Source organism: Panthera onca, chromosome C1 (assembly GCF_046562875.1).
Source record: "Panthera onca isolate mPanOnc1 chromosome C1, mPanOnc1 haplotype 2, whole genome shotgun sequence".
Lineage (NCBI taxonomy): Eukaryota > Metazoa > Chordata > Mammalia > Carnivora > Felidae > Panthera > Panthera onca.
Window position 1 is genome coordinate 125306144 of NC_138346.1, and position 24336 is coordinate 125330479.

The 24336-nt window shown below is 42.5% G+C and overlaps 2 protein-coding genes across 3 annotated transcripts in view; one reads left to right on the forward strand and one right to left on the reverse strand.

Annotated features, from left to right (window-relative positions):
• SLC16A1 (solute carrier family 16 member 1) overlaps positions 1-15824 on the forward strand; it is a 63031-nt gene extending 47207 nt beyond the window's left edge. For both annotated transcript variants that reach the window (XM_078451549.2, XM_078451548.2), the window contains exons 3-5: positions 1677-1820; positions 6053-6919; positions 9156-15824. In XM_078451549.2, coding sequence (XP_078307675.1) covers positions 1677-1820; positions 6053-6919; positions 9156-9427 — 1283 coding nt within the window. In that variant the 3' untranslated portion in view covers positions 9428-15824. The remainder of the gene's footprint in view (positions 1-1676; positions 1821-6052; positions 6920-9155) is intronic.
• Positions 15825-22648: 6824 nt separating this feature from the next.
• Positions 22649-24336, reverse strand: part of LOC144617029 (uncharacterized) — a 56693-nt gene continuing 55005 nt past the window's right edge. The window contains exon 4 of the mRNA XM_081796302.1: positions 22649-23044. Coding sequence (XP_081652428.1) covers positions 23034-23044 — 11 coding nt within the window. The 3' untranslated portion in view covers positions 22649-23033. The remainder of the gene's footprint in view (positions 23045-24336) is intronic.

The window sequence follows — 24336 nt, forward strand, 5'->3', positions numbered from 1 at the left end:
TTGCATACATACCATAATTTGAATTTGGATTCCCTGGGGTCAGAGCCTGACCTTTTAATTGTATCATCCTGCAACTTTGAGTATAGTACTACAATATAAGTAACTGCAGAATTTTCCATAGTGTTTATGGAAATAGAATATGTCAACATATAACCAGTAGTATATTCTGAATACATACACTGTATATTTGTTTTAAAAAGTAGACTGTCTTCTAGGGAGCTAATTATAGAATGAACAGAAGAAGGTCAGAATTTACTGTGCTAATAGAAGAAAAACATGATTTATATGACTTCTGCTTTGTAGCTTAGTTCCACACACATAGAGTGCATGTAATAGGGAGAAACGGGCTGGATTTGAAACTTGGTTTTCAGTAGCTTTGTGACTTTGCAGTGTTCAAACAGCAGATCATTTCCTTGTGTCCCCTTCCCTACTGATGCATTGCAGTGATCCTTTCTGTTTGCAGTCATCTACCTTTTCCAGGCAGACGAGGTACAGTGTCAGGTAAACAAAGGTGTCGTTCCCACAAGTCCATATCCATGAAGTAGAGACATAAGTATTCTTATACATAAATGAAATTCAATGAATGTCATTCAGTGTAATTAGAAATACTGTTAGTCTACTTAAGAATTGTGTTACAGCTTTTAAAACATTGGTTTGGATAAGACTTTCTTATAATTAACATTTAAAAGTTTGGTAAAAGGACTTACAGATTATACCTATTTGTAGCAAGTAAGGAGAGGCCATTTGATATTCATATTTGAAAACTGATAAATACAACAAATCTTTTTCTTCCTGATCCTTATGATACTTCAAATTTTATTTGGTTCCTTCTCTCATGTTCAAGAAAAGCTGATATTTTGGTATTCATCTGTTTAGCAGAGGAAATTTAATCAGATTTTCTTTTGTTTTTAATCTGATTTTCTCAGAATAACACTCTATTTTCTATCTTCTTGAGTTGTTAGACCCAAGATATTTTGACCATTATTTGACTTAATCTCCCACAAGCTTTTTTCCCCACAGTATTGTTACCATGAAACAGTAATATAGGCAAAGAGCCAAGTTAACTCTGAAAGAAAGACTCAATTCAGTACCTGAGACATGTAGGTAAAACTGAGAACAGTTTTTTTTGTTTTAAAGTTAGATTTCCTAATTGAAAAATTACTTAAACTTGGAAAAAATATTGGTCATTTTCATTTTTTTCTTTTTTAAAAATATGACACAAACTGCATTTATGATAATATATAAATAATACTCTAAAATCATCTCATCATGTCAGAGTGCCTGTCCAAAAAATGAAAACGGAGCAAACTTATTAAATACGTTGATCGTATCCTAGATATGACAACAAGCCTACAAACATCCATTACCAAGGTGTTTTCAGCCAGTTCTGCCTTATAAGAAGAAGACCGAGGAGAGACAAGAGCCCTTTTATATTTTAGCAAAATTCTGTCCAACATTTATAGATGTAGAAGGCATACAGTGATGATTTTTAGCATCTTTATTTCTAATACACTTTGACTATGAAATAATTATAGAAAGCAATATTCTTACCATCGTCTTTTGTTGTTTTCTGTTTATTTTGGAGAACTTGTCATTTAGTGTCATTAATGCCTTGTATAGATGTGCAGGAGTTGGTTCCTTTCTTCTATGCTACTAAATTTCTGGTTCTCTCCCAGGTCCTATCAGCAGTATCCTGGTGAATAAATATGGCAGTCGTCCAATCATGATTGCTGGTGGCTGTTTGTCAGGCTGTGGTTTGATTGCAGCTTCTTTCTGTAATACCGTTCAGGAACTTTACTTGTGTGTTGGAGTCATTGGAGGTGAGTTGCTGTTGGTTCATTTTCAAGCATTAGTTTATTACTGGCTATTTGCTTTTCACTTACATTCATCTTTCAGATCTTTTGAGTGAAATTCCTTCCTTATGGAAATTACTTGATTATCATTTTGAAGAGCTATATAAATACTTTTAAGGGTACTACAAAATCAGACTTTCAAAGAAAATTGCTATCATACAGTATGTGTTCATTGTTGAATGAATGAATCAAAGAGATGATAGCATCTCTTGTCCTAAGAATAGTCAATGGTGGTAGATAAAATGTGTCAGGCAACTTCTTGCAAGGTTGATCATTGGTTATTACTCTTTCTCATTACCTCTTCCTCACACAGGGAATAGCCTTCTATTGGAGCAGGAGAGCATAAAACATAAAGCTGGAATTATCTGACAGAATGTCCAGATACATTTCTGAGGGATAAAAGATCCACTTAATAACTCCCTTCTTCCTTTTTTGATAGCCAGATTAAAATAATGAACTGCTGATGAGTATAATAAAGATTACTTATAACTTCACAATCCAGAGGATGTGACTGTTAACATTTTAATGTATGTCTTTCCATACTTTTTTCTGTGTACAAACATATAGCCTTTTAATACAAAAAATGATAAGATTATGTTTTGTAACCTTTTTTTTTTCACTTACCAAGATACCATGAACATCTTTCCATATCATTAAATATTCTGATAACAATATTCCATTGAATAGATATATACTAAAATTTTTTTTTATTAAGCTGTATGCACAGATCTCATGACCCTGAGATCAAGAGTCATATGCTCTACTGACTGAGCCAAACAGGCTCCCTAATATATACCATAATTTTATTTGACCAGTCTCTTAGTTAATTGTTCAATATTTAGGGTTTAATTTTTGTTTTTTGGGGTTTTTTTGCATTTTCTTACTGTTAGTAAACAGTATTACATTAATAGTCCTTTATGAACATGAATATTTTCTTAGGATAACTTTGTAAAAGTGGAACTGCTATTTTTTTGAAAAATACATATAAGCTAAATTGCCCTCCAGAAAGGTCATGCTCACTAAGAGCTCTACCATCATGTGAGAGGGGATACAGCCTTGGCAAAAATAGGATATTATCTTTTTTAAAAATCATTTCATCAGGTGAATGGTGTCTTCTCCTCGTTTTAATTTAAATCTCTTTTGATTATTGGGAAAGTAAATATTTTTAATTTGTCTGTGGCTGTGTATTTGGGGTTTTTTTGTTGTCTTTGTACAAAATTCTTACTAATGGCTTTTGTGTACTTGTTTAAGAATAATGTGTAGTAACTTTACATGTTAAATTATTGTCCCTTTGCATAAGACACAGTTATTTTTCCAAATTTTTTTTACATTTGTGAAAATACACATAACATAAAATTACTTTCCTAACCATCTTTTCAGTGTTCAGTTTAGTGGTATTAACTATATTCACATTGTTTTGCAACCATTTCTACCATCCATTTTCAGAACTGTTTTCATCTTGCAGAACTGAAACTCTGACCCCATTAAACAATAACTTCCCAGTCCCCATCCCTCCAAATATCTGTTGCCAATTTTTTTCTGTTGACTTTTCTTTGGAAGAAAAATTTGGGGTGGGGGGCAGTGCCTGGGTGGCTTAGTCAGTTGAGAGTCCAACTTCAGCTTAGGTCATGATCTCATGGTTCATTAGTTCAAGCTCTGCATCGGGCTCTGCGCTGACAGTTCAGAGCTTGGAGCCTGCTTCGGATACTGTGTCTCCCTCCCTATGTGCCCCTCCCCCAGTCGCACTCTGTCTCTCTCAAAAATAAACATTAAAAAACCAGAAAGAGGGGTGGTGCCTAGGTGGCTCAGTTGTTAAGCATGCGACTTTGCTTAGGTCATGATCTCGTGGTCCATGAGTTCAAGCCCCATGTCGGGCTCTGTGCTGACAGCTCAGAGCCTGGAGCCTGCTTCGGATTCTGTGTCTCCGTCTCTCTCTGATCCTCCCTGACTCACGGTCTGTCTCTCTCTCAAAAATAAGTAAACGTTTAAAAATTTTAAGTTTTTTTTTTATTTTTATAAGATTTATGTATTTATTTAGTGAGGGGGAGAGGGAGAGCGTGCACGTGAGCCTGTATGCACAGGCAAATGGGGAGCAGCGGAAAGAGAAAATCCTAAGCAGGCTCCCCACTGCCAGGGTGGAGCCTAATGTGCACAGGGCTTGAACTCACGAACACGTGAGGTCATGACCTGAGCCAAAATCAAGAGTCAGATGCCTAACCAACTGAGCCACCCCAGGCACCCCTATTTGCCTATTTTTAAACATCTGGTACCCTACCCTCCCCCTGCCATGTTTTACATTTAAAACTTCTGAATAGAAGAAAACATTTTACATAAAATGAGAAGAAACATAAAATTCTGTTTGCTCCTACATGGTTACTCAGCTTATTCTCTTTTATTCGTTCCTCAAATATTTATTAACAACCATGTGTGTATCAAGCAGTGTTCTAGATATTGTTGGGAATAGAACAACAAAATTGGGCTAAATCATACTCTTTAATGGGAGGGGGCAGACAATACTACTCACAAATATATGAATAAATAGGGAAAATATCAGCTAGTAATAATGCTATACAAAGCCTCAAAACAAAGTGTTCTGACAGAGAAAGACTAGGTGGTCTATGAAGGTAGGGTGCTCTGGAGACATGTCCTTAACCAAGAAATCTGAGTAAACAGGGAACTAGCTTTGTGAAAATCTAGGGGAACCTAAGCCCCAGGTCAACAGTGTACTTCTTGGCACAGGTGAGAATGGTCTGGTATGAGATGAGGAAGGGAGTTAACCTAAGGGAAGGTTATGGTTGGGAAGCCACTATCAGGCTTGAAACATTGGAGTGATCTGCTCTGGTGTATTGGTTTAATGCTCTGTGAATGGCTTAAATATAAATGGTAGGGAACAAGCAGGGACCAGGGAAAGCATCTAGAAGTTATTTGAATATTCACTTTTACTAGCACTGTTTATTGAACAATTCTTTATACAGGAATTAAAAACTTCACTTTTACATTAAGTGTATGCATATATAATGTTTACATTAAAATATATGTGTTATATATATACATAATATTTATTTTATATACATATATATATATATAATATATTTTTTTACATTAAATGTTCATGGACTCTGTCCACTTTCACAGATCAGTGTTTATGCCTGAGTCAGAGCCACACTGTTGTAATGACTGTAGCTTCTGTAAGTCCATTTAAATATCTGTTACTGTTTGTCCCACTCCTCCTGTACCACAGGAGGACTTCCTGATTGACTCCCATGCATTCTCTTAAGTGTGTTTTAGAGTCATTTTACCCTATTCCAAAATGAAATGCACTGACATTTTCATTGGAATCACATTAAATTAATACATTCATTTGGGGAGTATTGACATCTTGATGATGTTGTGTTTTATTGTCCAAAAACTGTGTGTGCGCTTGTGTGTGTGTTTTCATTCTCTGACCCTTTAGGAAAGTTACACAGTTGCAGTGATTAAAATTGCACATTTTTTACTTTTGGTGCTATTGTAAAGTCATTTTTTAAAATGTTTCTTTATTTTTGAGAGGGATTGAGAATACGGGCAGGCGAGGTGCAGAGAGAGAGGGAGCAGCCTCTGTACTGACAACAGGAACCTGATGTGGGGCTTCAACTCATGAACTATGAGATCATGACCTGAGCTCAAGTTGGATGTTTGTCCACCTGAGCCATCCAGGTGCCCCTTTGGTGCTATTATAAAAGGAATAATTTTGTGTTGCACTTTCTGTTGTAAAACTTGTCTCTAGTTGATAATTATCCACTTAATGATTTTTCTGTCATTACAGTGATTCCTCAGGTCGTTTTGTGAGATTAGACAAATAGTTATTCACCTTCAAATACTATAAACAATAATAAAAATAACTAACATTTATTGAGTGCAGACTCCAATGCCATGCACTGTTTTAACCAACAGCACTGTGCACCTGTTTTACGTATTAGGAGACACTCACATGTCCGACATTACCAGCAAGTCGCAATGCTGAGATTTGAACCCACATATGTCTGCTTTTAGATACCACACTTTAAACCATTATACGGTATATCCTGTAATGGTGAGGATTTTTGTCTCGTTTGCATTATTTATAACTCTTATTTTAATTTCTTTGTTTTGTTAACTAATTCCAAATACGTTGCTGACATTTATTATAGTATGTGATTCTTTTTAACCCTCCTCCCCAGGTCTTGGGCTTGCCTTCAACTTGAATCCGGCTCTGACCATGATTGGCAAGTATTTCTACAAGAGGCGACCATTGGCAAATGGACTGGCCATGGCAGGCAGCCCTGTGTTTCTCTCTACTCTGGCCCCCCTCAATCAGGCTTTCTTTGGTATCTTTGGCTGGAGAGGAAGCTTCCTAATTCTTGGGGGCCTCCTACTAAATTGCTGTGTAGCTGGTGCCCTGATGCGACCGATAGGGCCCCCGCCAACCAACGCAGGGAAAGATAAGTCTAAAGAATCCCTTCAGGATGCTGGAAAATCTGAAGGAAAAAAGGGAGTAGGTGATGCAAATACAGATCTTATTGGAGGAAACCCTAAACAAGAGAAACGATCAGTCTTCCAAACAATTAATAAATTCCTGGACTTATCTCTGTTCACACACAGAGGCTTTTTGCTATACCTCTCCGGAAATGTGCTCATGTTTTTTGGACTATTTACTCCTTTGGTCTTTCTCAGTAATTATGGCAAGAGTAAACATTACTCTAGTGAGAAGGCTGCCTTCCTTCTTTCCATTCTGGCTTTCGTCGATATGGTAGCCAGACCTTCTATGGGACTTGTAGCCAACACGAAGTGGATAAGACCTCGAGTTCAGTACTTTTTTGCTGCTTCTATTATTGCAAATGGAGTGTGTCATCTGCTAGCACCTTTATCCTCCAGCTACATTGGGTTCTGTGTCTATGCGGGATTCTTTGGATTTGCATTTGGGTGGCTCAGCTCCGTATTATTCGAAACACTGATGGACCTTGTTGGACCCCAGAGGTTCTCCAGCGCTGTGGGATTGGTGACCATTGTGGAATGCTGTCCTGTCCTCTTGGGGCCGCCACTTTTAGGTATAGTATGCCTTACTACCTCTTTGGTCCTCTTAACATAAAACAGGCATAGAAAATTGGGAAGGTGATAAAAAGCAGAGATTAGTGAGCCTCTGGGTGGCAGAGAGCATTTTTCATCTCTGTAGCCTCAGTGCTGACACAATGCTTGGCACAGCATAATTGCTCAGATCCTTACAGAATCAAATTGCATTGAACCATCAAGTTGAAAGGGGAGTCCAATATTTTTACAAATGGCATTCTTTTTTGAAGTGTTTTATCTTCATAAAACTTAGGTGCTTATTGTAGAAAACATGTAAAATACAACACTTCTGATAATAGCTACCATGTGAGCTCCTGGTTTACCAGGGACTGTCCTAAATATTTTCTGTATCCTCTTACAGCTCATAAGCCTATGAAATAGGACTGTCATAGTTCCTACTTCATAAGAAATAGAAGCTTTGAAAGGTTAAATAGTTTGCCTTACATCACATGGCTAGTAAGTGAGTATATAATTTGGGAACTGTTTCTTAAGGTTATCTTTTCAGTTAATAGCTCACTAGATAACAAATTAGTGAAGATGTATACTTTATAGAAGTATGATTTGGGGAATAAGGATACATAAAGAAGACCTATAGCTCTCCTTCTGATACTGCTCTCTTCCTCCCCATATCCAGTGTTTCTAGTCGGACCACTTTTTCTGTCACAACACCACCCCATCCACAGTTCCTGTCCCCTATCTGGGTTGCTCCAGCAGCCTCCAGGCTGGTCTACCCATATCCACTCTAGCCAGCCTACAATCTGTTTTCTACTCTGCAGGCAAATACAAACTCAATGTTCCAGCTGATGAGATCTTTCCAGTTGCTTCCCATTGTTCTTGAGGTGGAGAGCAAATTCCCTTGTGGCCTACAAGGCGCCCCCCAGCCTGGCTTCCAATCTCTCCAGCCTCATTTCCTGTCACTCACCTTTTGTTCTCTCTACTCCAACAGCCCCGCCCTTCCTCCTTCCCCTCTCACACCCCAGCTTCCTACCACCTGCCTTTGCACTTGCTGTGCTCTGGCCTCATCCTTCTCCCATCCCCTCCTCCTAGATGGGTCCCATCTTCCTCTAGGTCCCTGCTTCATTTACACTGTAAGAGAAGCTTTCCTGACCCTGCTTGCTGCTCCCAACCCCCTATTTTCTGCTTTCAAACACTCCTTGTCACGGCTTGTATAATTATTTGATTAACATTTCTCTTCTCCACTGAACTGTGGATGTTCTCTCCTCTGCTCTCCCTTATCCTCAGGGCCAGCAGCCCGGTGCTGAGTGTATGCGTCAGCCCGATAAATATTGCTGAATGAACGATGTCCTGAGTTAGAAAAGCATATGGAATCATATTTGAATTGGTTGTATTAAGTCTTCTTGGGTGTTTATTCCTTAACTAACCAATTGGGTGAGATGCTAATAAATTTTACTATAACAAGGATTTCATGGCCAAAAAATTTTTGGAAACCCCAAGTTTGATAGATTACCAGAGGACCTTGCAAAGCCTATTTAATATGCACATGGTGAATCTTTACCAGAAAAGAATATGTTATGCCATTCCCTAAGTTTGACTTTGGGAACACTCAGGAGGTTACAGGTGCAGCTTCAGTGTCAGACTTCCTGGATTAAAAGCCATGTTATTTCACTTATGAGCTCTGTGACCCCAATTGGGCGAGTTACTTAAGGTCTCTGTACTTCAGTTTGTACATCATACAGCGGGAATGATGACAGAATCTGCCTGTTATGAGGATATGAGGATTAAGCACTTCGAATGGTGGAAAGGTGTTGCTGTTAATTGTATAGCACAGGCCAAGTGTTCACAGGGACCGCTCTTTGGGAAATGCTGATGTCAGCGAAAGAGCATTGGCCAGGAGACTGCAGTTAGCTCTGTGGCCTGGGGCAAGACTCCTAAACCTCTCTTGAGCAACAAATTTTTCCACTGTGAATCCAGAGAATTGATTCTAGATGATCTGTAGGTCTTTCCTGGCTCAAATTTGGAAAGATTTCGTTATTTTCAAGTTGCTAAAAATAACAAAATATGCAAGGCCATCTAAAACCCAAGTGTGACATCATAAAAGATGAGATAATTTTTAGCAGTTCTTTTTTTAGACTAATTTGTCATTTATGGGCTCTTTGAGGATTGGTTGACATCTTTCTGCGTAGATCCTTCAGCTTCATTTGGGAAAGGTATACTTGTTCACTTTTGCCCACATAACTGTGTTTTGGATATCTTCAGGTCGTCTGAATGACATCTATGGAGACTACAAATACACATACTGGGCGTGTGGTGTGATCCTAATTATCGCAGGCATCTATCTCTTCATTGGCATGGGCATCAATTATCGGCTTGTGGCGAAAGAACAGAAAGCAGAGAAGCAGCAGAAAAAGGAAAATAAAGAGGAGGAGACCAGTGTAGATGCTGCTGAGAAGCCAAAAGAATACACAGCAGAATCTGAAGAGCAGAAAGACACAGAAGGAAGTCCCAAAGAGGAGGAGAGTCCAGTCTAAACGTGTGGGGCCCAAGGGTCAATGGAGCAGCTTGTGACCCAAGATACCTGAAAATGTTCTACTGGCCTGTAATCCAGCAGTGGTGCTCAATGCAAATAGTGGACATTTGTGTGGGAAATCATACCAGGTGTTCAGTGATGGAATTTTTGTTTCACTCCTTACCAGTAGCCTGAATTTAAAATGCCATACCTTTGGGAAGGGAGTGGTTGGCAAAGAATGACAGAAGGAAGTAGTATGGGGTTTTTTTTGTTTGTTTGTTTGTTTAAATCTTAGCTTTTACCAGTGTCCAGAAGATTATAATATGTGCCTTAAGTTTTAGTCTTTAGAACTCTTTAGGGAGCCTTAACTTTTTAAACCATTCTGCTGAATTCATCTATTTTAAGTGTTACGTTGTAAGGAAGAGTAACAACTAACTTGTTTGAGACCAATCTAAAATTTAAAATTAATCTTTGTTTCATTGTTACTTGTAATATAGTGTCATACATCATCACTGGAAGATTTATAAGTAGAAATATTCGTTGCAAGTTGGGATTTTATAAAATCCTGACTAAAATATTTTCCTAGCATCAATAGTTGCCTGGCATAGTGCCTGCTAGCTATATATTTAGGAAATTTAAGGCATAAAGCTTTGGAAACATCTTGGCCATTCTAGACACATTGTACTCATCAGCACCTCTCTGGAATCTTTTCTTGGGATGCTAATATTATTAGTGTTTGAGAATTGATTTCATTACATTACTGTTTTCCCTTTTCAAAGATGCATTTTGAGTGGTTATAGGCCATTGCCCCCTTTGAGGTCACTTAGTATTTTTCAGTGTAAAAGTTAATTTTAAAATATGCAAAACTATGTATTTGTGCCTCCTTAGTAAATACAACACATCTAATTAAATGCAGACAGATATTTCAAACAGCAGCTGAATTCAGCTTCAGTTTTACCAAAACCTCAGTTAAACTGTGAGACTTGGAATCTTTTTTTGTTAATGATTTTCCTGGAATTTCCCCCCATTGATGCATAGTGGTTCCATTTATATCTGTGTCTGTCTTAGAGCTGCGTGTGAGATATTCAATCTTTGTATATTTGGGGTTTTTTCTTTAATGTTTGCTAATTAAAGAAAGCCAGAGCAATTTGGCCCCAGGCAAACAAATAAGGATAAGATTTGGAGGAAAGTTGCTCCTTTTCTTTTTCTCAGGCCTGACAGAAAATTATGTTTTGCTTATAATTATTGGATACATTCTTACTTTCCACACAAACCTAAAGATATTGTGACCCTTTTTACTTACTTGAGAAGTAGAGAAATGGGTTTAATATAAGGATAGGGAGGATGGACCAGAATGAAAACTGTAAATATTTTTTAACCTAATATCTTCTAAAATGCACAAGAAGATAATGATAGACACTCGATAAATTATATTCCGTGAATTTAAAAATATCATTGTAATTGACACAGTGAAAGAAAGTATAGGTACAAAACCTTTTGTGTAAGAGGCTGGCTTTTCCAAATAAACTTTTTTTTTCTTTTTTTTAAGAAATGTTTCTCCCTCCAAATGTTTATTTTCTTGAGAAAGTATTAGTGTGTCTTTATTTTCAGTATCAAGATCCATTTTGGCCCTTGCTAATATTAAATCATTTAGCTTATGTGCTGTGGGAATTGTGTATATTGCTCATTTTATTTATATTTTTCTTCTTTCATCTTTTCTTTAAGGCAAAGAAGAGGGGAATTTTGAAATCACCTCTCTGAAAGCATCCAAAGCAGTTAGACTTAAGGACACAATGAAAACTCCCTTTCAGTGCCTGAGTGTCATGGCAGATGGAGGAGGCATTGTAGGGGAGAACCCTGCTGTGATTGTTGGCAGGCTCGGCTCCAGTTGGGACTCTGCTATTTTCCATGGCCCCGAGTCCATAACCTCTATGTGCTTCTTTCCCCTTCCATAAAAACGAGGATCACTGTCAGTGAGGTAATATAAGTAAAGGAAATGGGAAGGGGAGGTAGGGTGGAGGAGGAGGAGTGCAGGATTATTTTCCCCAGTAGGGGAGGAAAACTTTTCCCTTCTTCCTTCCTAGGTTCTTTGGCTGGCCTAATAATTATACTGACCTAAGACAGATTAACAGGAGAAAAATTTAATTTCATACATGTGGGAACTTCACATATTCATGACAGTATCATAAATAATTAGGCAACCAAGGCTTACAAGCCATCTTGAGCTAAGGAGAAGGGGGATAGGGGTCTTCAGCTTCAAAAGGAATAAAAACAATTTATAGAAAGATGGGAAGAATAAATGTTTGGTAAACTATGCCATGTGGAGAACTCTTATGTTAAGAAAAAAAAAAAAAGTTAACTTTGGTAATAGTTCTCTTCCCTGGTACAGACTCCCTGTCTGAATTCTTTCAGGCAGTACCAGGGGAGGTAAAAAGTTCTCCTTGAGTCTGTTAGGCATTGGTGGCCTTCAGCTCAAATAATCCACATGCTAAAGTGGCACATTTGGGGCAGCCCTGTCCTGGACCCCATCACTCCCATCACAGTTGAGCTACATCCGTACCTAAGAGCCTGCTTAGTCTTTGTTTAATAGCTGAATCTTTTTAGTGAGGTGAGGGATTTGGGGTGCAGACTGACCACTACTCATTAGCAAAAAGGGTTGAAAACCGCCTCCAAGCTGGAATTAAACATTTTATTGCCAGTCCAACCCTGACTTTCTCCCCCTAAAGAGGGAGGATTTAAACTATTTATTCAACATCAATTTTGGTAACAGCCAACATTAAAACCTGATACAGGCCTACTCTGTGCCGTCTTCCTTGCTAACAGTCCCCGTGAATTTTCTCTGTGTTGTAGGTTATGTTCAACACTGGGAAGCAGCCGAGCTTTCTGATCCTGTCTGTTGTCCTTTATTCTGTGTGAGGACTAAGTTTTATTCCAATTCACATGGTTTCAGTGGCTGCTTTGGGAAAATAGATGTATGCAAAAAGTACCTGCCTGTATTTGCTTTTTCTCTGTGCCACACCCTCTGTAAGTCACAGGACATATATAGCTCTTAGGTAGTCGTAGTGCTTGGCTCTGTTCAAGAGTATACTCTGAAACAGGCTCCCAGGCCAAAGCTGGGAAATTACTTAAGAAGCTGATAGGTTGGACAATTGCAGATTATCATGGTGACAAGACCATATTCTCATGCTCTACACAAGTTTGTTGAGAATTTAAATTATCTGAACTAGTCATGATAAGTGAATAATTTCTATAAAAAATATTCAGGAAAACATGATGGTAAAACAAATTATGGGAAATTCAGAGGTGTTTTATCCCTGATTTAATCACACTGATGACTAGTCCTGAATTCTTGGGTTATCTGAATTTAGTTTATGTGTGTATTATAGATACGTATGTCAATATTAATCCTGTATTTTTAAAAAGGAAAAAGTTTTGTCAAAAACCACTTAATATTTTTGTATGAGCCAGTGTTTTACTGTGTTGAATTTCAGACTGATAAATTGGGTATTGGTTTGTGTGAAAAACCTAAATGTCTGGGTTTTACCTTCCCTAGCAAATGGTTCATAGTATAATAAACTTAATAATCAGGTAGCCATGTGCCCCTCCACCATTTTGCTTGGAAAGACGAGGAAAGGTGAACAGCAGATTTCCACCTTTGCAACATGACTTGTTTTAATAATCAGATCAGGCATTTGCCTGGAAGACATGAAGAAAGAGGTTAATGACAGACTTGTGTCAATATGAAAATTCTTTCAGTTCTTGACAAGAAGCGACAGCCCAAGCTTGCCTGGCTTCCCAGATGTGAGCAATGAAGCCAGGTTGCTTCAGAGTTCAGAAGCATCTAAGGGGATTTCAGGTACATCATTTCTGAAATGTGTTTTAGCTTTAGCGTTTTAGATTCTGTCTCCCCTTTTCCCCCATTCAGTCTGGGCCATAGTGACTAAAGCTTTCAAATGAGAGTAGTTGGAAAAAGTACCATGTGTATGTGTAGATTATTTTTCTCCTCAACTGAACAGCATTGATCTACTCCATTTTGCTGAGCTTTACCCTGACTTGCCCAGAGGAGACTGGGATAGCTAGCAACGGAATTGTAGCCTGCTGGTTGCTTAACAGTATAGGCCACCTGGGTTCAAATTGAGGCTGTGTGACTTCAAACAAATTACTTAGCCTCCATAAGGGTCAGGTTTTCTCTTCTGTAAAGGGGTTAAGAATAATTGGTAGCGCACCCCCCCCCACCCCCCCGCAGAGTTGTCCGGAAGGTTAGTTGATATTTGACAGCTGGTGTTAAGTAAGGGCTTAATAAGTGTAAATACCCGACTATTAAAAAAAAAAAGTCTTGGGGAAAAAATTGAGCTCTTCTAATTCCCAAAATGGATCCTTACTTGGAGAGGATAGTTTGGAAGAGACTCTTAAAGATAAGAATATTAGCTAAATTATCAGATTCTCCTTTCTGATGAGATCCCCCTTTTATTCTTATAAATGTAATGGTCTTTCTTTGGTAAATGAATGGGTGAAATGAACAATTTACACGGTTGGTACATACATGTCTAGCTCTGTGAGCAAAAGGGTTGTAAATCTCAAAGCCCTTGCACTCCTGATATTCTGACAATACACTGTCTCCAAGGAAGAGATGCCTGACTAGCAGCACATAAAGCTCTCCTCTCGATATTTGTGATGATTCTAAAAGAAGAAATATAACTAAGCCATAACTAGTCGTGATTAAAATTGTCTGTCCCTACCAATGTTCTTAAATGCAAATTGAAAAATTGGTGAGGTTTTAGTTTTTACCTACTATATAGATAACATGATTTAAGTTATAAATTATCAGTTGGTGGCTGAATAAATTGGTGTAACATATTGACAGAGTATATGAGACATATTTCATGATGTGTGTCAAGTGCCATGAGTTCACATCACATTCCAGGTACGGAATTTATGTAAGAAAAATATGTCTGTCTTTGAAATTGTCAATTTCTTTGGAAAGTCCTAAGGTGTATATCAGTAACTAAATGGATGGTTATGATGTCCTTGTGGTATAAACATGGCACAATGTTAAACAAGCAGAACACAAACTACTATGATACATGTCTGTCTATGTATATATATATATATATATATATACACACACACATACATATATATACATACATACATATATACATACATCTATATACACTACGTACATACATATACATACATATATATGTATGTATGTATATATACACACACACATATATGCATAATGCCTATACACACTCACATTGGGGGAAAGAACATACACAAATAGGCTAATCACTTTGTGACCATAATTAGAGATTACTTTTTCTATATTTTTTCCATATCCTAAATTTTCTTAATGTGATGATAACTTTTATACTAAAAGAAAATATTTAATGTAGGAGATACTACTGGTTTACAGAGGGGAAAAAAAATAGTACATTTGATCTAGAAGTGTTCTGACAAGAAACACATGACTCCTAAGAAAATGAAGCTGATGATTATTACAAGCAGGTTATTTTTTCCTGTTTCTTCGATAGTTGCATCTGGTGAAAGGGAGGGGAGTAAGACCTGGACCTCAAGAGCACAGTGCTCTCAAGGCATGATCTTGCTGGTGCTGGACCAGAGCTGTGGAGCATAGAGTCCACGGGCTGCCTGTGCCAGCCTCCAGTGCTGTCTTCCTGGAGACAGTGCTCTTGGGGACAGCATTCCTGTAGTTCCCCCTCTGATCATCATTTAGCTGCAAGTGAATGTTTAACTCAGAAAGCTAGAGCATTTGGCACTTACCCACATCACAATGTTGCAGTCTTAAGCGTTATCTTACTGAAATCAGCATCGAAAAAAAATTCATTGATGTCACACAAAGGAGAATTTGCTTGTCTGCACAGCTATCATTTATTTACCAGCAGGTATTTATTGGACTCTTACTATGTCACAGGCACTGTTCTAGGCTTTGAGAATCCAACCATGAACAAAACACGATAGGTCTTCCCATGCGTTTACATTCTAGTGGCAGAAGAAGGACCGTGAACAGTAAGTTCTAAGGAAAGTAGCAGTATTTTTTTTTTAACCATCTTGTGCCTATTTGCTGGATAGAGGAGATAATAACAGCAAAATTTGATTCCTGGCACTCACAGCTTCTAGTGTAGTGGGTAGGACTGTGTAGTCAGTGTTGTAGGGCAGAACATGGGGAATTCTTTAACCCAACCTCAAAAGGACAAAAAGTATATTCCTTTGCAAGTTAACTTCTCTGAACCTCTTTGGTAAAATAAACACAGTAAAATTGTGAGGATTAAGTGTGGAAGTACTTGGCATGCTGCTGGGTATATAGTAGCATTACATTGAGCTCATAGTGTTAAAAATTAAGTGGCAAGTGGCAAGTCACCAACCAGAACAAGAAGGAATAAACAGCTGCTAATATATGTATGGCTCATCAGAGTTTTCAAAGGCCTTTCAAGTATATTCTATCATCTGAGTCACACAAAATCCTGGGGAGGTGGGTGTAATGGAAAATACCCTTTAGTTGGGTCTTCATCCCAGCAGGACATCTCCCCTGCTGTCAGAAGAGTGCTAAGCAAGACTGCAGACAGCTCAGTGGCTAGAGCCGAAGGTACCTAATGGAAGAGGCCGAATCCTGGGTAATCCTGGAACAGTGACCAAACCAATCACTTGGGTCCTACACCAAAAGGAGTAAAATGGTCCTGTCCCCAATGTATTCACAATATAATTTAGAGTCCTTTTCCTTGGCTTTGGAATTCATAATGTGATTTCTTCACTTGTGGATTTCCTTTCCTAATATGCTTTACTAATTCCAGAATTAAAAGTTTGCACTTCCTGAGCTTACCCTGGCCAGGTCCCAAGAGGAAGTGGCCAGCAGCCATTAAGAAGCCAGGAGGAGAACTGGGCTGGGATTACAAATCACCTGGTGTGCTAACAATCTGTACATCAATAATTATCAAGAGAAGGCTTCTAATGGTTCTTGTCGTTGTGATTCATCTTTCTTTCCTTTCTCACTGCTTTATTTTTTATCCCTTTTAAGACCAAAAAAATAGGCCTGGGTGCTTTTATGTCAGGCCCTGTTTATTTATATACTCTTCTCAAAAGGGGAGCTTTACTTTTGATTAACAACCCTTCTTTTAAATTCCAGGTACCATCTTGTTTCTCAAATGCTGAGAATGAGCAAGATCAGGCCTGCAGTAGGGGGTCAAGTGAGCCAGGCACTTGGAGAGGGTTCCTAAACTTCTGCCTGTGCCCTAGCCCCTCCCTCCCCTTCCCCATTCCTACCCCCACATGCTTCCTCAGCTGCCCAAATGGGTAGACTGAACAGCTTTCCCGTTTCTCCTTTCATCCCTTCCTCTTTCTCCCCTGCCATAGGCTTGTCTTTTAACAGCCTCCCTACCTCTGTTCTCACCACCTCCCATCTAACCTCAACACTGATGCCAAAATGATTTTTTGGCAGTCTCTCAGCCGCTTTTATAACTTCACATAAAAGCAATAAAGATAAAAATAATAAAACTCATCTAATCATGTCACTCCTCTGCCTAATATTCTGTAGTTTGAGGTTAAAGTCCAATCTCAGTTTGACCCCTGCCCAGAGCCCTTCTCTGTCAGCTATCAGCACCTGTGGACTGCTTCAGTCTTATCTCCTGCCAGTCCTCAGCCGCACCCTGCTCTTGAGCCAGCTGAATTTCTTAGTAATGCTGGCTCTAGTTCCACACTTCCCTGCCTTCCTACATGCTGACTTGTGCCTGGAAACCCCTCCCTCCTCTCTCTGCACCAACTCCTGTTCATCCTTTGCAATTTGGTTCATGTCTTTTAAAGGAGGCCATGCTGATTCCCCAATTTGTTTTCAATTGCCCTTAGGTCTACAGCACCAAGAATGATTCTGTGTCAAGTCTCAGGTCTCTGGGTACAAATTCCAGGTAGGCCACTTACTAATTCTGAGTCCTTAAGCAAGTTACTTAACCTCTAGGCCACACTTTATACATCCATAAATATGCACTAATAGACTAAGGGCTGAAAGAACTTACCTTATAGGGTTGCCATGAGGATTAAATATGGCAATGTCTATAAGACCCTTAGCATAGCACCTGACAGAATAAATGCTCAGTAAGAATTATTGCCACCTCTGTCCTAGATCTTCCTATTGCCAAAGAAGAATTTTCAAAATGGTAAAATAACTCTCATATAGTTATAAAATGCACATGTTTATATAACTCATTAAGGAGGGAACCAGTAAGGTCTTACAACTGTTTCAACTGAGAATTGGATTTATGGAGATTTATTCTCTACTGGACAAAGTGCTTTTGCATTGCCATGAACCAGGAACAATTTGCATCATACATCAGACGGAGCACCTGCACCACTGTCAGCCCTCCACAGGTTAGCTTCCATCTCTGCAGAGCTGAAATGTAGCCCAGCAGAAGACAGATGCAGACGTCCCTATAGAACCAGGTGGCCTGGAACCCTAGACAACACCCAGCATCCCATCAAGAGAACACCCAGGAATCCTTTGCCCATTTGTAAAACCTCACAGTTTTTCCTACCACAATAGTTGCACTATTTTTTGCCTTTCTAAACACCCAAACCCCACAAGCTATAAGTTGCTTAAGATGAGAGGGAGCAACATGCAAACTCCTTGATCCTTTTTGATCTTAGGGGCTGGAGATGACATTTGAGCTGGGTAGAGGACAGGAAGGCTACATATCTCCTGGAGAACAGTGTCCACTGTGTGGGGCCATGGCAGAAATGACTGGCAAGCAGGTGTTAAACATAGACCATATGCCAGGCCCTGGGCTAGGCTAGAAAGACAGATGAATGAAGCCTGATCTCTGTTTTCAAGAAGCACTCCATTGCAGGCAATAAAAGGAGATCAAGGCTTACAACACAGTATGAGGAGGGCCCTAAAACCCACAAGCCAAACTTTAGAAACTCAAGTAAATTGCTGGGCCCAGGTTTGATGAAGGACCAAAGACAGGAGATTGCTGGGAGCCTCTGGGCAGCCTCCGAGAAATCAATGAAAAAATAGCTGTTCTACACTCATCGTCAGACCTGCTCTTGCTCTTCATCAGACTTTTCTGGCCAGATGGGTGGCAATGTAGAAGTAGGGTGAGTTCCCTCAAATCTCTGGGAATGGAAGTCCTCACTATGGGCAGGGGCAACCCGGAAGCATTTCCAAAGTCTTACTTCGGGAACTAGCGCACAAAGCCATTGCATAGAAAATAGTCCTTGCCAGCTGAAAGGCAGTATGTTGAAAGGGGGCTAATCAACAAGGAAACTCAGGACAATGTGTTCTCTCCTGGAATTTAAGGTCTGTGAGGCAGGGAGTATCTGAATTTGCTTATTATCTGATAGGACTCATTTGTTGAATATATAAAAAGAAAGAATGAATGAATGGGGACTCCAGAGGATTTGTCCAGGGAGAGGAAACTGGCTGACTGGCTGCCCTGCTCTGCCCTCAGAGGTAGTCAGCTAAAGACCGGCAGCATTGACATACTCGAAGCACCAACCAACTCCTTTGATTTACTTTTCTCCTCGCTTGGCCTCCTCTATATGTTTAGTTACCTGATAGGAGATGATAAACTCAGCACGTCAGCAGGAACATTCAATCTGAGTGCCTGCCATACTCTCCCTGTGAATTCTGGTATATACCGTCCATCAGGCTCCGGGCTCCATTCAACCCTGGGATACCGACAAGACCAAAGCACTGTAAGTTCACCAAGGCAGTGCCACGCATGTTAGCCTCCTGACCCACGGGCCTGGTGGCACCTCCACCGTACCATCCACCTCTTTTGATGTTGCACCCATCACTGAAGTGTTTCTCCCAACACTGCTGATCTGTTAACCACGGGAGGTGGCTGGGCGGGCTTACAGGCATGGGCTGGGCTCACTGCCATGGCGGGTCCTGAGGAGGCAGCACAAGTGGGGCCAGTTCCTGGGGACCATCCCAGAGGTTGGGGCTGACTCAGATGGGATGTGTGGGGCAGGGAGGCTGCTGAGAGAGCCAAACTGTGTGGGCACCACGTTGATCACGTCGGGCACCTGGCACACCTCAAAGCATTTCCACTGAGGCAAGGGGGTGTGGTGGCCCCAGACTCAGACACCTGGGTTCAGAGCCTGGCTCTCCCACCCTCTGGCCATGGGTATTTTGAGCAGAAAGTGACTAATACAGGGGGTTGGGTGCTCATGGGATGGTTGGAGTGGCTGGATGGGGGAAGAGAGGAGAGGAGGCTGAGGCTTGAGAGGATCTGCTCCCCTGGCCTGAGCAGCAAAGGCAGGTGGGCGTCCGGAGCTTGCCTCGGGCACTCTGCGTTAGGGGACATGCTGACATGGCCATGATCCGGAGAGCAGGCAGGGCCTCCCCCACCAGGGGTGACCGCACCCTGGACACCAGTGCAGGAAAGGATGCGCGTCTGCACGAGACTGCCTGTCAGAAGGGTGCGGCCAAGGCACAGGAAGGCGGCCTCTGGCTCCTTCCACCTTCAAGTCCCACATGAGGGTCTCAGCGCTGGCTCACGATAGGCACCCACCACTCTGGAAGGAGGCAGTTTGGGAAATGGAGCTTTATTTAGCTTTCTACCTGCAAAGGACAGGAAATAGGCGGGAACAGGTCCCTCAGCCCCATGAGGGTCCAGCACCTTTAAGCCTGGAGAGCGCTCACCACTCCAGGCACACAGCACTTGCTGGCTGGAGGCGGCTACATGGCTGCTGGGTGGCAGCTCAGGGCTAGGCCCCAGGAGATACACCCGCAAACAAGACAGGGCCTGACCCTGAAGATGCGATGGCCCTCCAGGGGCAGCAGAGACTGGAATCATCAAGGAAAGTGATCAGTGTAACCGTGTGTGCGAAAAGCCTGGGGTCACGGAGCTGAGAGCACAGGGGCCCACCTGGGCCAGTCTGGGGGTGGGAAGCGGAATGGTAAAAGCCAGCTTTCCAGTAGTAGCAGAGTCTAATACAAAGCTTAAAGGGAAAACTACAAATTAACCAAATCCAAATTAAGCAGGAGGGAACAAAGGGCGTGTGTGTGTGAGAGAGACACAATGCTACTTCCATCTTAAGGGAGCATATGTATATCTACAAACCCCTGGAAGATGCGGGGGGGTGCTTGGCATTTTCCACCAGTGGACAGTTCAGTCTGACCAGTGCACAGAGTGATGAGTGAGGGCAGTGGGTAAGAAACAAAATTGGAGAGGAAAGCAGGGAACTGGAGACCTCAAGGGGCTTCCACATCATTTTGAAGAATTTGAGTTTATCCTGTGGGCAATGGGGAGCCATAGCAGGCATTTAAGCAGGGAGAGAATCACCATTCTGGTTTCTGAAATATCACTTCAGGGCAGTTTGTGCTGCAGGCTGGAGAGGGCAGGACTGCGGGCAAAGATCTCAACGATGATATTGTAGCTGTCTGGGCTGAAGATCATGGCTGCCGAGAGGAGGACTAGGGAAAAGACAAGGCAGGTTGTTGGGAGTTTAGGGAGGCGGAGCAACCGGGAGGGGGTGGGAGTGGGAGCAGAGAGAAACCTGGGGTGGCTGCCAGGTTTCAACACCAGCTACACCCAGAAGGGTGGGCCCCCACCAACTCCTGGCACTTGATCCTGGGGTGGTGCCCACCTACAGGCTCCCTGCCTCTGAACTGAACTGAGTTCACAGAAAGCCTCTTCCCTCCCGTGAACCTTATGGCCTACATGCAATTCAATGCCACCAACATTTATTAAGCAGCTATTATGTGCCAGGAAGCAGGGAGGCTTCTCCCTGTCTCACCTAAGGGGGTTTAAACTGGATGACTAAGAGACTTGGGAGTAGGGATGGGAGGTTGAATGTGGGCAGGGAGAAGCTGTGGATACATAGCCCACATTCAGGCCTTCCCTCCTCTCCCTGTGTAGGAGGTGTCTTGACCCATGACCTCTCACCCCCTATGATAGAAGGGTACAAGGGGCATCAGCAGAGCCTTAGACAAAGCCCTTGGGCCCCAACCTCTACTGGAACAGGCAGCCACCCCTGGTCTCTTTCTCCTCAAAGAGTTCTGCGTTCCATCTGCCATGAGGCCCAGATGGAAGGAGAGATCCATCTGCACATTCACGGATAGGACTTGCTGTCTGCCATTCAATAGATTCACTCCTTGGAACCAAGGCATTTTCCCAGAGGCTGTTAACAGGAAGATATTAGCCCATTATTGCCTGGGTAATGTATTCACTCCTTACCAATGCAGTAGCACAGTAGTGCAGGCAAATTATAGGATTGCTTTTGTCTGAGCCCAGAAGGGAGGCCTGCTTTTTAGAAAGGTGAGAGGCCTGGAGCCACCCTCTGGGGGTCCGGGCACTGTAAAACCATGACAGGAACAGCGTTTACTATTGATGGAATGAACGAACACACTACGTTTCTAATTTCTCAATCTCCATAATTCTGTAAGGTGATTATTGTTCCCATTTTGCAGATGATGAAACTAAGTTTCAGTTAGGTTCTGAAATTTGCTCATTTAGGGTCACATGGCTAACTAGGTGGCTGAACTAGAATTTTAACCAACCCAAACCTGATGCCAATGCCTTTTTCTAAATGACTACATGGTAATTAAGCCTTGCTCCCTGGACCTCCTGTGCGCTGCTAGGTCCTGCTGCTCCCTAGAGTAGTCATATCCCAGAAGGAGATTATTCTCTCAAATCTTTCTCATGGTTGTTTGGCTTGGCCTGGGAATGGAAGCTCCTGGAAGAGACGAAGTGTACAGAACCAAGGAAGGGAAGGTCTGCTGGGAAGAAGCCTGAACCAGGACAGCAGGGATTGATAGATGGGAGCCCTGGGAGGCTCTGTCCTTATTCACCCCTCCCCCGCAGGGGGTCTCCTAGGCCCTGCAACATCCTGCTTTTGTCCCCAACCTGTTTCAGGACCCTAGGAACAGTCCTTCTCCTACTCTACACTGAGAAACCTCAGGACTTCCTCATCCTGCTCTGGGACACTGTCCAGGGCCTCAGCCTACTAGCCTGGGGCTCCCACCCTGGGTTTAATTCCAGCAACCCTAATGCTCTCCAATCCCCGGCTGAGACGCCAGGCCAGGGTACAGCCTGCAGAGCTTATTCATGTGCGGTAGCTGCCCAGTGACCAAGGGGATGGGGGGGGGAGGGAGGTGCGGACAGGGGGAGACAGAGAAGCCTCTAAGGCCCCTGGTAGCTGTCTCCCAGGCAGGGGAGGAAAAAGTATTTTTCCTCTACACTTCTGAGTTCGTGACTGAGACCCCTGTAATAAAAGGCAGTTTAGCCAGAGAAAAACAAGTTTATTCACATGTATACCTCGTGTATATTTGGGACAAGAGAAAAACAAGTTAACCCTCGCAGGTGGCCTAAACCAGAAGCTTAAATACCATCTTCAGCTAAAGACAAAAGAACAAAAAGGTGAGAGGGGGGAGGTCTGTATGGGAGATTAGCAGGGAAAGCAGGGTAAACAAGGATAAAGCTTGTTAGGCAGATTTAAATCACTGCTCCCTCCATTGGTTAAGCTTCTCTGGAGACTTAAGAGTTATCTTCTCTTCCCAGTGCGGAGATGGAGACACACTTAGAGATTTCCTCTAAATTTCCCGTTCAAAAGAGTAAGTTCCACGGTTTCTGGAGTTTCTCCGGTGTCTGTTCTTCGTCAAAATAATCAGCTCAAAATAATCCTTAGGACAAGAGGCATATTTTGGGGTGGCATATTCTGCTACCCTTACCACCCCCCCCACCCCACCCCCCCCCCCCGCGCTCAGCCTCCCCCCCAACCACCCCTTCCAAACCCGGGCTCCCTGCCATGGCCCCAGGCAGCTTTCGAGAGAAAAAAATGTTCTGGTGAGAGTGAGAACCAGTGGCTTCTTAGGTCACAAGACCTCTGACGGACTGTGCCCCTGGACACATCTTGGTCACACCAGGTCCCGGAGCAGCAGGACTGGGTGGGCTTCGGTGCCTGGCAGTCGGGGGACATCATAGCCTTTGATGGGTGATTAGAAGGCTTGGGTAGTTGCAAGCCCACCGAGCTCTCAGTGTACATCCCGCTGGGCCGGGCTGAGGAGGGCGCCCTCCACCTCCAACCAGCCCGGGTGCTGAAAGCAAAGGCTGATCTCTCCCGCGGTCAGACCCGGGACTCCGGCGGGGAGGGAGCGCCGAGTCTACCACTTGGGCTAGTTCTTGCTTCAGGTTCCCCTCCTTGTTACAGCCCTCGGCAGGCAGGAACCGCTCCCCTCCCCCACGCCCCCTCCCACTCGCCACTACATCCCCGGGGAAACCTCCACACCCACACCCCTACCTAAGGCACACACCCCAATAAACAAACATTCCCCTCCCCCACTAGGCAGCCGCGACACATGCGCACGAATTCCTCAGGCCTCAAGACAGGCTGTGCGTCCAGTTGCCAGGGGGACTTCACACTGACCTTCTTCGAGGGTGACCACACGAAGAACCCGGAGAGGGGGGCGGTCGGGGAGCAGACAGGACCTCCTCTCCCTACTCGCCCCCAACCCCCCAGAAGGCTCCCTCCCAGGCTTTCCTCCAGTCCAGAACCCCAGGCTGGATGTGGCAGCGCGGGGCGCCCTCGTGTGGGCAGACGCGGTGCTGCAGCTCCTCCGCGGCCTCCCGCTCCTGCGCCGCGCCCGCCCCCGCAAGCAGAGTCCTGTGCCCGGGGGCCTTGCTCACTGACCCCGTGGGCCTGCGCCCAAGCGACCGTCTGTCTGTCTCTTACCTTTTAATATTTACTCCCTCTATTTTCTAATTCGATATTCATGCATACGAAAAGACAATTTAACAAAACGGTAGTTATAAAACAATATAGTTAATACCCACGAGCCTGCCCCCGACAAGAGAGCTGAATCATCACTTTGTAAGTTACATCTTCCTTTGTGTTCCTCTTCACCGTCCCTACTTTCATGTTTTCTCTTGCTTTTTGTTTCACTTATGTTTATTGTGGTAAAATATATGTAAACTA